This window comes from Delphinus delphis, chromosome 16 (genome assembly GCF_949987515.2).
Source record: "Delphinus delphis chromosome 16, mDelDel1.2, whole genome shotgun sequence".
Taxonomy (NCBI): domain Eukaryota; kingdom Metazoa; phylum Chordata; class Mammalia; order Artiodactyla; family Delphinidae; genus Delphinus; species Delphinus delphis.
Window position 1 is genome coordinate 60,029,933 of NC_082698.1, and position 13,504 is coordinate 60,043,436.

Below are 13,504 nucleotides of genomic sequence, written 5' to 3' on the forward strand. Positions count from 1 at the left end.
AGCAAATAGAGTGATAACATAAACTGTTGGTGATTCTGAGTAAAAAGCATATGAGAGTTCCTTATACGGATCTTTCCACTTTTATGAGTTTGAAAGTATATCAAAATAAAAAGTTGTGGACAAACTTGGATTTTTCTTTTTATCTTCTGAGCAGCAGCATAGTCCAGATGGTTCTTAGAAAAATAATGTTAGATATGCTTTTTTGGCTTATCTGCCTCATTTCAGTTTGTCCTTAGACTTTTGTCTGTTTCTCGACTTCTGGATCGCAATATATTATTTATTTTATTTGCTTATAGCAGTCTCTCCGTAAGATTATTACATAATTAACATGGGTTACTCAGCTTCTATACAAATTTATTCTGGCTAGTAATGGTATGCCTTTGACAGCCTGTTCTCATTTTGTGTATTTTTTCTTATTCACATGCTTTACTTTTGCAGTATCTTGGATAATGTTAAAAATGTACATTTTTTTCTTTTGAGAAATTAAAATATTAACTTCCCAGTGAACAGCTTTGCTGCTCTTTTCATCCAATAGCCTTCTTTTGTCTGAAATTTGTGTTTAATCTATTGGTAGATGATCAAGTGTGATATGAGATCTAACCTTAATTGAACATACTGGACTGGGGGCTCAGTTTTGGTTTTGGCTCAAAGACGTAATCTCTAAATTCTGTCAGGCCAGACCAGGCTTTCTGCCCATCACAAATGAGTCAGAAGCAGTTTCCTAAGTAGAAACTGCCATCAAAACCTCTTACCACTTTGCAGGCGTTCAACTATGGATTTTTGCCTGTCCATGGTTACTGTTTCCTATTACAAGCAGATATCCAGTAGAGGCTGTTTTGAGTGGGTTTACTAAGAAGATCATGATGATTCATTTGGTACTTGTGTCTTCAATTGGTTAACCAGTTTTCTTTCCTTTGTGGTGTATGATGGGACCTTCACTAGACAGAGGTAACCTATTGGATAGTTGTGTACCTGGATGGTGGTGTGGTGGTGCTTGCTGGTTTAATTTTCATGATACTCCTCCCAAGGTTATGCTTGCAGTGCTGCTTCTTATTTTGTGCTTGCATGATATTATTACTTTGATTGTGCTTTGTTGGTTTGGGTTTTTAAAACCTCCTATTTCTTTTTTTGGTACCCAGAATAATTCCTGAAATTTCTTTGGTTGGTCCAGAACTTATGGAAATGTGTTTCAAGTCTAACTCTTTGGTGGATCCTTTTCAGTTTTTGAAAGTATCTTCAATGTCACCACTAAGTTTATGGTTTGGTAGCAAATCAGAAAACAGGGTAAGTTACCTTAAACACCCAGGAAGAGACTACTTCCCAGATAGACCATTACTGAACCTGAGAATTAACTCTCTGTGAGCTTTATAGATTAAAGAAAATAAATACATACTTAGAGTAAAAGCTAAGTTTTGGGAGAGTTTCTTCAAATAGCTGAAATTTAGGAGCCTCCATCAAGGTCACAGTAAATGTAATTAAATTAACTCATGCCTAAAGTTTGGTGTGTGTCTGACTTGACATTATATTTCAGAGATGCTGTTTACTTTGTAAACTGTTCTACATTCTACATGTTCTACATGTTCAACCCCAAACTAAGGTTCTTGGGGTTCATAAGGTAAAAGTTAAAATTAGCATTTCAGAAATTAGTTTTCTGAGCATTTGTGTGGGTGTTTACAATAGTTGCTTACCTCTTCATTTCTCATTACTAGTTGTATAGTTTCTCTTGGGCATTTAGAACTGATTTTATTTTAGTTTTTCTTTTTTTTCTCTACCTTAAATACCTCTATAGAAAAAGGTAGATTGTTTTTCAAACTAAGAGGTAAAACCAGCCCTGAAGTGGGCCTGTTATATGTTAAATGGAAGTTCATAAAATTGAAAATTTTATTCCATTGTTCACATTAAACCAGTGTTGAAACAAACAAACAAAATCATCTTTTTTCTTATAATTTTAATCATCTTAAAAACTGTAAAGGATCCATTAATTTGGAATGGCCATCAGAGAAGTGCTTATGATAAATAGCATAAAACTGTCAGATAAATGGTGATTCATCTCTAACTATTTATATTCTCATTCTGTTATATCTTCTTTTTATCTTTTGGTGGAAACCATACATTCAATAGAAAATTGCCCAGGAACGAGAAAAATTTGCTGACGAAGGCAGTATATTTTACACCCTTGGAGAATGTGGACTCATATCGTTTTCAGACTACATTTTCCTTACGACTGTTCTTTCTAGTAAGTATAAACTTTTCTTATTATTCATTTATAGGGAATATATAGGACTGTAAAAAGAGTTAAGTCGATTGGAGGGGGAAACAAGGCATGTTTGCAAAGTTAATGAATGATAAGTTACATCAAATTTCATTTCGAGTTCTCTGTAACTTGTATATAGAACCACCTGAGAAAGAGGAAGGAAAATAAAGTTAAAAGGTAAAGTTAAAAGAAAAAAAAAGAACAAAACTGTGAAGTCACATCTACTTTTAACTGTTTGAAGCTCAAGATAAATTATATATTGCCTACTCCTCTAGCCCTAATTAATGTTTATACTTCCTCAGTAAAACACATATTGATCTAGTATTTCCTCTACTAAAGAAGAAGATTGGCTCGGTTGTTCTAATTGTGTTCAATATTAATTTTTCAACCTTGGAAGATAACTTCTTAAAACACAGAACTCAAATTTGACTCATTTAGAGCACTGATGAATTTCTAATTTTTCTAAGCTAAACAATTTTGTTGATTAGTATGCTACTATGAGTGTTCTTAGTATTATTTTCCTTTAGTGTGACTTTTTTTAACCATTCAGAAAAAAAAAAAAGTATGTCTCTAGCTCTCTGTGTACATTCTATTAAAATCTACCTAAATTGATCCAAAGAGATCTGATTTATATATTTCAAAGAAGTGATTCTCAATTTTTTTTCCATGGGGGAACATATCAAACAAAAATAACCATATCTTCCTTCCCTTCTCCAGGCTAGGCACCTATAAAGATAAAACTATAAACAGTTTCCCAAACTTATGGTTACCAGGGGAGAAGGGGTGGGGAGGGATAAATTGGGAGATTGGGATTGACATATATACACTATTATATATAAAATAGATAACTAATAAGGACCTACTGTATAGCATAGGGAACTCTTCTCAGTACTCTGTAATGACCTATATGAGAAAAGAATTTAGAAAAGAGTGGATATATCCATATGTGTAACTGATTCACTTTGCTGTGCAGCAAAATTAACACAACATTGTAAATCAACTATACTCCAATAAAAATTTTTTTAAAAACTATAAACAGTTTTCAATAAATGACGTACACGGTTCCTGCCATAGCTATGACTACTCTTCACTCTTCTTCCCTCCAATTGACAGAAAAATGAAGAAATATAGACTAATAGGCCTTACCACAGCTGTCTTGGGCTACCAAAGTATCTGAATAAATTTGTAGTGGACCACTGCTCTAGCAACGTAGATGTGCATTGACTTGTTATGAAGATCCAAGATAGTAAACTAAGAGCACTTTTTTGATCTTAAATTGTGTATTATTATTATTTTGGTGTGTTTTCAAAACAGACTTCAGTTCAAATTCTGGTCCCATCACTTCTTACCTGTGATTAAGTGTCAGGAGAACCACAGCAGAATCTTCAGAATACTTTGCACACTGTGTAGCTCCGTAAATTTAGGTTAAAAAAAAAAAAGGTCACATTGACCTGTGAGTTCTGGAAACCCCTCCAAGTAGCTCTACAGGTCTGGGCGCCTTTACTTACTGGTGCTCAGCTCCTGGCTCACCATGGTGAGTAATTTACCAAAAAATGCTTAATATTACAATATCATATACCTTCTATATTTGTCAGGAATGAGGAAATTATGATATGATTTTAAGATTTTCTCTTTATCACTAGTTTTAAGCCTTTTGATTATTATTTGCTTTTAGTATTTCTCAACCTTAGCACTACTGATGTTTTAGGCAGGATAATTCATTGTTGTGAGGGCTGTCCTGTGCATTATAGGATGTTTAGCAGCGTTCCTGGCCTCTACCCGTTAGATGCCAGTCACACACACTCTTCCCCTCCCAGTTGTGACAAACAAAAGTGTCTTCAGAAATTGTCAAATGTCCCCGGGGGAGTAGGAATGGGGAGGAATAATCCCTGGTTGAGAACCACAGATGTGGTTTTTAGCAGGGTTGTTTGGTTTCTGTATTATTATGTACCTCGAAATAGTGTTCTTTATGTTTCTTGTCTTGGGATTCTTTGAGTTTTGGGGTCTGTGGGTTTAATAATTTTCATCAAATTTGGAAAAATTTCAACTGCTATTTCATCAAATACTTTGCTTCCTCATCCTCTCCTTTGAGGACTTCAATTACACATATATTTTCCTCATATCAACCCTATAATGTTTGTAGTTTATTATCTTCATTTTGAAATTGAGGCATACACAAGATTAAAGAACTTTCCTCAAGTCCCACAGTAAGTAGATGATTCAGGGTTTGAACCCAGGCCATCCCATCATATGGGCTCCTGTCACTTGGCTTTACTGCTGTGGTCACATTTTCAGCAGTGATAAGCCATAGCTTACCATAGTGCCTCTTCTTTCTCTAAGGCTGGGCTGTGGAAAGGCTGGTCATAAAACTTTCCTGTAGATAATGGGCAGTTCACGCATCCTTGCAATCTGAATGTTGTACACTGCATTGTTTACTTTATTTAACAAGACATGGAGGAAGATATGCCACAGAAATTACATTGAGACAAGTTATTTCCCACATTCTAATTGCTGCTAGGATGATAAGAAATGAGGCACTCAGTGGATCAACTTCTTTGTGGATAACAAGGAATCATTACATCTAAATACACTAAATTGTTCCCAGGTTGTCCTGCAAGAAGGAATGCAGTTCTTTAAACACGAAAAGCTTTGCTAGGGAGTGGCTTGGGACTAGGGGAAGTGCATTAGCATATTTATTCATCTGTTACTCTGGTGGACAACATGGACCGTTCTTGAGATTTCCAGTGGAAAACCAGCCACAGCAATGTGAACAGCATAGCCCAGATAATGCAAGACTGTTGTATTTCTAATTAGCTGGGGTTTTTTTCAAAATTAATAGACTCAATGATGTTCAAGAAATTGTCATCATTTTGAAGAATATAAACACTCTGCCCAAATGGATTGACAGTTGGAACTTCTCAGTACTTTAGAAACTCTACCATGTTGTCTAAAATAAAATTCGACAACCTTATATAGTAAATTATTTGTTTTCTCTCTTTCGATTCATGATTCGTCTCCTAAAAATAAAATTAAGAAGGCTGCTTTACTGGGACTTCCCTGGTGGTCCAGGGGCTAAGACTCCATGCTCCCATTGCATGGGGCCCGAGTTTGATCCCTGGTCAGGGAACTAGGTCCCACATGCCGCAACTAAGAGTTCACACGCCACAACTAAGTATCCTGCACACGGCAACGAAGATCCCATGTGCCTCAACTAAGACCCGGTGCAGCCAAACAAATAAATATTTTTAAAAAGGAAAAAAAAAGGAAAGCTGCTTTACTAAAAATGCATGTTATGCAGTGTAATTTCCTGCATTAAATAGAGTTAATTCTTCTTACTTAAACTTTTTAGAAGTTTCATTTTTTTAGCTAAACAAGAATTTTTTGGACACACCCAGAATAACAACCAATTTGGCAGCAATATCTTTGCTTACAACAAGCAGTGGCATAAATTTCTCACTCTTCTTTGTATGTGCTTTGGATAATGGGGGCCTTCTTTGGCCAGCCTAAAATTTTAAATACCTTTTATTGTGTCATACACACACACTTATGCATACACATCTCCTAAATCCCTTTTTTGCTTTCTTTTTACTCCTTGGCACTTGTCACTATTTAATAGTCTATATAATTGATTTCTTTTTTAAAAAAATTATGTAAGTTTCAGGTGTACAACATTATAATTCAACATTTTGCATACACTACAAAGTGATCACCATCACAAGTCTAGTTACCATCCATCACCATACAGTTAACCCCCTTCACCCATTTTGCCTACCCTTTAACCCCCTTCCCCTCTAGTAACCACTAATGTGTTCTCTATGAGTTTGTTTCTGCTTTATTTTGTTTCTGCATTTGTTTTTTTAGATTCCATATGTGAAGGAAATCATATGGTATTTGTCTTTCTCCATCTGACTTAGCTTCACTTAGCGTAATACCCTCAAGGTCCATCCAGGTTTGACAAGTGGCAAAATTTCATCCTTTTTTATGGCTGAATAATGTTCCATTATATTTATATGTATACCACATCTTCTTTATCCAGTCATCCATTGATGGACACTTAGGTTGCTTCCATTGGCATGGCTTTGTAAATAATGCTACATTGAACATAGGGATGCCTATATTTTTGCAAATTAGTATTTTTGTGTTCTTTGGATAACTACCCAGAAGTGGATAATTGATTTATCTTCTTTATTGTCCATCTTCCTACCTAGAATGTAACTGCCTGACAGTGATCATAGGTTTGTAATGATATTCGCTACAAATTTGTAATGATATTCATCACAAACATATCTACTGTATAAAAAGCATTGTGGCAAAGTAACAAAGCAAGAATTTTTTTTCAGTTTTCTCCAAAAGGAATTTTATCAAACATGAGACTTGACTTTGCTGTTTATATCCTGAATTGAGAGCCGTTCTTTTAGCCATTGATGTCCTCAGTCTGCATCACCAGTGGAGTGAGGGAAACATGTTTTTAAATTAATCTACTTCTAAATAAGCTTTCTTATAAGAAGTATATATACTTTCTAATAACTACAAGTTTTCTTATAATTCAGAATTCACATATTTGTATCCCCCTCTTACCCTAATCCATAAATTCTGTTGCTTCATACCCTATCTCTCTGATCAGGTTTGAAGGATTAACTTGAAGAGTTGTCAATGTGAGCCATAGCATCTGTATTAAGCAGAATATTAAGTATTTACTAAATAACTACTCATTAATAAAATAAATTCAGATTCATTCTAGGCAAGATAAAGAGACTGTTAATAATAATTATTATTAAATAATTTCCAAAGAGCCTTTGATCCTTAAAGTAGGTTAATAGGAATTGAATGAGAACACAGAAGCATGGCTTAGTTCTCTGCACTAACCAACTACAACATTAGCGATGGTTTTAAATCTTATAGTTGAAGTCAGAGATTTTTCTCCATAACTAGGTACAGAGAAAGGTTGTCAAGGTTTATCTTGAATGCTATATATTATTTATTGATTTGGAGCATTCAATAGCTAATGCTAAGATTCACTAGGTTATGATAATATAACTTGGAATCAGGATCTTTGCCACTGACAGTTATGAAATATTTATTTTTTGTTCTTTGTCTTCACACATTTTCTAACTAAAGTTATTGACCCTGTGGGCTAATACCATAAAAACAGTTCTAGATAGCTTGAGGAGACAGTAATAAAATGATCAAAAAGTTGATTATTAAGCATTCTTACTATTTACTATTAATCTTTGAAAAGCCACCAGAAAAATCAAAAGCAAAAAATGCTACGGCATGTTCAGTACCTAGGAACAGACCTAATGAAAATCAGGCATAGGTCAATGTGTTCTGATTTTGATTCCCTCTTTATATTTGAAGGAATTAGTAGAGAAATTTAATTAAGTGGGCTTTCACTGTAGGAGAATTCGATTTACTGACAAACTACATCCTCATTGTGATGCATCTTTCTCACAAATATACAAACCTTTTGGGAAATTACAGCAGCATTCAAGTGAAAGTTTATAATATTTTATTCCTCTTGCCATATTGAAGTCAAGAGCTGATCACAAAGTGTATGTGGCTTGGAGATAGCGGTACCATTCTGTGCCATTCTGGCTAATGAAAATGTTATAGAAGTTATAGATGAAAATAAGTTTTTCAGGTTGAGTGAGTCTGTTGAAAAATATGGGCAAGGACTGTTGGTGGGAATGTAACTTGATACAACCACTATGGAGAACAGTATGGAGGTTCCTTAAAAAACTAAAATTAGAACTACCATACGACCCAGCAATCCCACTACCGGGCATATACCCTGAGAAAACCATAATTCAAAAAGAGTCATGTACCAAAATATTCATTGCAGCTCTATTTACAATAGCCAGGACATGGAAGCAACCTAAGTGTCCATCAACAGATGAATGGATAAAGAAGATGTGGCACATATATACAGTGCAATATTAGTCAGCCATAAAAAGGAATGAAACTGAGTTATTTGTAGTGAGGTGGATGGACCTAGAGACTGTCATATAGAGTGAAGTAAGTCAGAAAGAGAAAAACAAATACTGTATGCTAACACATATATATGGAATTTAAAAAAAGAAAAGAAATAAAGAAAATGGTCAGAAGAACCTAGGGGCAAGACGGGAATAAAGATGCAGACCTACTAGAGAATGGACTTGAGGATACGGGGAAGGGGAAGGGTAAGCTGGGTCAAAGTGAGAGAGTGGCATGGACATATATACACTACCAAATGTAAAATAGATAGCTAGTGGGAAGCAGCCACATAGCACAGGGAGATCAGCTCGGTGCTTTGTGACCACTTAGAGGGGTGGTATAGCAAGGGTGGGAGGGAGGGAGATGCAATACGGAAGAGATATGGGGACATATGTGTATGTATAACTGATTCACTTTGTTATAAAGCAGAAACTGATACACCATTGTAAAGCAATTATATTCTAATAAAGATGTTAAAAAATTTTAAAAATTAAAAAAAATATGGGCAAGGCAACATACTGAGATCTGTTAACAGATCTAAGGCAGTTACAAATCTGTTTTATTGACACATCAGAGTTGGGGAAGTTATAGAGAAAATTTGGTTTAGCTATTTTCTGTGTAATTTTTGTGTCTAGGATTATCTGCCATTGCCTAATTGATATTATGAAGGGTAAGACAAAGCAGAAAAGGGTTAATCTTATTCAGTGGTATTTTACCCTATAAAAAGTGCTTAGAACTTCAGAAAGACTCATTTGCATGCCGTAAGGCCAAAAATATTATATTTCACTGTGTTGTTTACCATTAACTTCTTTCGCTAGCATAACCTGTTCTTATGGTTAACTCATTGGTTTTATAATAATGTAGCTTCTATCAAAACAATAAAATAATGCATTTAAATATATTAAATGTTTATTAAGTTAAATTCATTTTGAGCCAGAGATTTATTTGAATGTGTCATTTCAGTAGAGCCCGTTGTTACAGAAAGTTGAAGCATTTACATCTTTGTATCAACAACCACACAAGAATTTTGTTCACATTAACAAGAAATAAGTGGTGTTTGTGTTTAACTCTCTCAAATCTCCTTGTGACTATACTAGAAGATCAAACTATTTCATCTGCAAAAGGAAGTTCATCCTTTGGGAACAATTGCTTGAGATTTGTTCTGAGGGTTCACAAGGCGAAGGGGAGAACAGAGACTAAAGAAGCAAAATTGTGGCTTATACAAAAATAAGGTCTAAATGTATTTTGACTGTATCTTGAGGAAGATTTTATAATTTTACACCCATTAGAAAATCAGTTCTTGTTAGCCTTTTCTTGCTTTTTATGAATAGTTTTATTTGAATTGATCCATTTTCATTTTTTTAATTGTAATATTGTAATAATTCTAATAGAATTCTAATATTGACCTAAAATCTTATGGAAATCTGGTTGAGACCACATGATTTCTGTAGCTCTACCCTTTCAATACAAGTAGTCAAGATGGGCCTATTTTCTAAAAACAAAAGAGTATTTTTTTAAATTTATTTATCTTAATTTATTTTTGCCTGTGTTGGGTCTTTGTTGCTGCACACAGGCTTTCTCTAGTTGTGGCGAGCAGGGGCTACTCTTTGTTACAGTGCGTGGTCTTCTCATTGGGGTGGCTTCTCTTGTTGCAGAGCATGGGCTTTAGGCACGTGGGCTTCATTAGTTGTGGCACACGGGCTCGGTAGTTGTGGCTCCCAGGCTCAAGAGCACAGGCTCAGTAGTTGTGGCGCATGGGCTTAGTTGCTCCATGGCATGTGGGATCTTCCCGGACCAGGGCTTCAAACCTGTGTCCCCTGCGTTGGCAGGCAGATTCTTAACCACTGTGTCACCAGGGAAGTCCCAACAAAAGAGTATTGAGTGAGGTAATTAAGAGTGTTTTCTGTACACTCTATGAGCTGATGCTGCCACTAAAATTATTATTATGTCTGCATACATTTTGTCTTCTCTTGAATGGCTTATATTGGCCTGTAAAGCTTTCTGCCACTTTTCCAGGGAGCCCCTTCTCTGTGATATATGAGATTCATATAGGAGCTCTAGAACAGAGAAGAGGAGGAGGTCTGCCCTTGGTTTTCCTTCTCTGCTCCTTAGGTTCTCGGAAAGGAAGGCCTAACGGGGAAGGCTTCCCTCTTTCTTAGGTCTCATTTATCAATGGGAGAAAATTCCTGAAGCAAGAAAAGTAAAACTCCAAATAGGCTAAATTCTCTGCCTTCTAGAAAGTACCCTAACCTATAACATTATCTATTATTTATTATAATATTATTATTATTATAGCATATCTCAGCTAAGATTTTACTTGTTTTAAACATCAGAATTTTAAAAATTTTTTTACATTGAACTGTGAATGAATTATGGTACCTCATAACAGCTCCAGAGGTATTTGTTAATTCGAAGGAATTTCTAATTGATGCAAGTTTAGACAGTATCTGTGTTATCACTAAATAATATCTTGAAGTAGGAACTATGCCATATGGCTTTGTATCTCCAAAGTACCTAACGCTGTATCTTACTAATACTAGTCATTCCAAAAATATTTGAATGAAAGGATATTTGGGATGTGGCTTCTTTGGGTCTCTTCTAGGTAGAAAGGTGACCCAGCCACCCATCCATCTCCATACATTACAGTGTCAAATGGACCTCAGTTTACCTTCCTGCCAGAGTCTTCCCTTCATTTCCCAAGAACAGATTATAGAAACTTCCCTTCTTATAACTCACCTAACATCTGTCCTATCCTCCTCAGCCTCTACCATGTCTTGTTTTGTTTATGATTGGGGTGGCTCTGTAGGAATTCAGCCCTCAGTAATTGATGATGTGTAAAAATCTTTGCTGTGGTCTATGAGTCCCACTTTTTTGCATTGTTTGCCTCTTAGAAGCTGGACTGGAATCAAATGTATCTGTCCATTCTATATGTCTGACTTTTCCCAAAAACCCACAACTTAATAGTATTTGATTATGCTTAGGCTTAATGATGTGTTGCTTACCTGTTCCTGGAATAGCTTTAGAAAATGCTTATTTGTTATGCTGAAGAATTTGAAGGTGCAAAAAGGAAACCAGGGAAAGAAATAGTGGTTGTCATGGAATGGTTTACCTAACCACTATCCCTTCTGGAGAAGGTATCCAGCCCAGTATCTGGCACATAATAAGTACTCCATGTATATTTGTTGGCTAAGTATCTAAGAATTTTTCTGAGTAGTTACTTTAGTATACCTACTAAAATTTTATATTGCTCCAAGTACCCTTAGCATCCTGCCTAGTATTTAAAACTTTTAAAATTATAGCTATTCTCTATCTATATATACATGATGAAAGCTAGAAAATTAATTAGAATAGAAAATTTTTTTCTATTTGGACACTAAACTGAAAAGTAAAATAGTTTTTTGGGTGAACACCAAACTAAGTCACATGTAAAGAGGGTCCTTCAAAATGAGCATAAATTAAGTATCAAATATCCAATCTCTTTTTTTTTTTTTTTTCCAATCTCTTTTTTAAAGCAGCTAATTGTAAGCATGTATTCATTAAGTTGTATCTTGGCATAAGTGTGGCTGTTATTAAGCACATGGAATGGAATGAAACCACATAGAATGAAATGAATGTCAAGCAGATGATTTTTTTTTTTTAGATCTCTGAAGATAGGGGTGGGGAATCTATCACACAGGCATATGTAACTTGGGCATAAAAATAGTAGCATGCATTTGAAGAAAATATATTTCGAAAGAACGTGACCTTAATACAAGGCTAAAACACTGGCATGCCTTTTAGAATTTATCTCCCAGGAACTCTTGGGGAATCAAAGCTTTTTGACATCTCTGACATTGAATACTCTTCCTGTAGCACAACTGTCAAATAACAGTGTTAAGGAAGAGCAATTTAAATGAAGGACTGTTTCTGGCAGCTCTCTGAAGGTCATCCAGTAAGTAAGGCTGAGGTATAACTCAAAGACAGGTTATGTACTGTGAACTATGAACATTAGCTATTTCTTTTCTTCAGGTGTAAAATTTTGTTTAGAGATATATAGATAGATAGATATATAAGCATATAAATTTTATATATAGATATAAAATATTTTAGAATCAGGGCTGAAATGTATTTTCTAGAAAAGATGTAAATGGAAGAAGAGCAGTAGTTCGAAGGAATAAGTGTCTATACAGCTAAAACCTTGTTGAAGGAATTCAGAAACATTTCACAATCTTATGAAGTTTTTAAACTCAGGTTTTTGACAGGTAGCGTTTCATATTATTTAGAAAACCTTGCCAGTTGACATTAAATAAATAAATCACACTGAGACACAATAAAGAATAAAGAGCTCTCTCTGTAGCTATTGCTGGTGGTAAGCTCATAGTAACGTCTTTTGTGGTTTCTTTCATTGTCTTAGGATTTTCAAATAAAAGCAAGACTAAGTCAATATGAATTTTAAGTCTGTTCTAAGAATATATGTTAAATTTCTCAGTGTTTTTTCCTTATGGTCAAAATCTGTTAAAGTCGAAACATGGGTCTTCCAACCAAATCCTTCCAATTAGTGCTGCTAGGAATAGCAACTTAATTCCCTTCCTCCTACCCCATATTCATGGGGTCCTGGCTACCCTGTGGCTGACTATAGACCTGTAAATCAAAGGTTATGGGTTTGTCTAGGAACTATACAAAGTGTAGGCATCGTGGCTCTACCTTGCACCTCAGGCAGCTTTACCACCTGGTCTACCCTACAGTTAAACTAGCTTAGACTTGGGCTTAGTCCTCAAAACTACATGGGGTGATGAAGTCTTTCCTAAACTGAGATCACTCTCAAAGGTCTAAAGGACTCCAAGAAACTAGGATAAAGATTAGTATTGTTTACCTCTTTTGAAGGGGCGATTAGTTGTTCCTCCTCTCATTTGACTACCAAATCCATAGTGTACCCAAAGCTCTTTGTGCATCAGAATTAACTATTGGCATGACACTTAAATTTAATTGACAGTATACTGTTGGTGAAAGTATAAAATATTAACATGCTTTTTTAGAATCTTGGCAGTGTTTCCCAAACACTTTCATTAAGTGCTTACACTTTGGCCCAGGAATTGCAATTCTACAAGTTTAGACTAATAAAATGATCACATGTATAATGATATTGATGGTCAAAAAATAAATTGGGAAGAACTCAAATATCAAACAGCTGGCTGAACAAATTACAATAAAATCTATGCAATGAAATTTAATACAGCACTTCATATATGTAATGCAGAGATTTATTAGCATAGAAAACTGTTCACAATATACTGATGA

The 13,504-nt window shown here is 35.1% G+C and overlaps 1 protein-coding gene across 2 annotated transcripts in view; it reads left to right on the forward strand.

The window, feature by feature from the left end:
• The window catches only part of MICU1 (mitochondrial calcium uptake 1), a 201,326-nt gene that overhangs the window by 95,119 nt on the left and 92,703 nt on the right, over nt 1-13,504 (forward strand). For both annotated transcript variants that reach the window (XM_060034819.1, XM_060034820.2), the window contains exon 6: nt 2,122-2,236. In XM_060034819.1, coding sequence (XP_059890802.1) covers nt 2,122-2,236 — 115 coding nt within the window. The remainder of the gene's footprint in view (nt 1-2,121; nt 2,237-13,504) is intronic.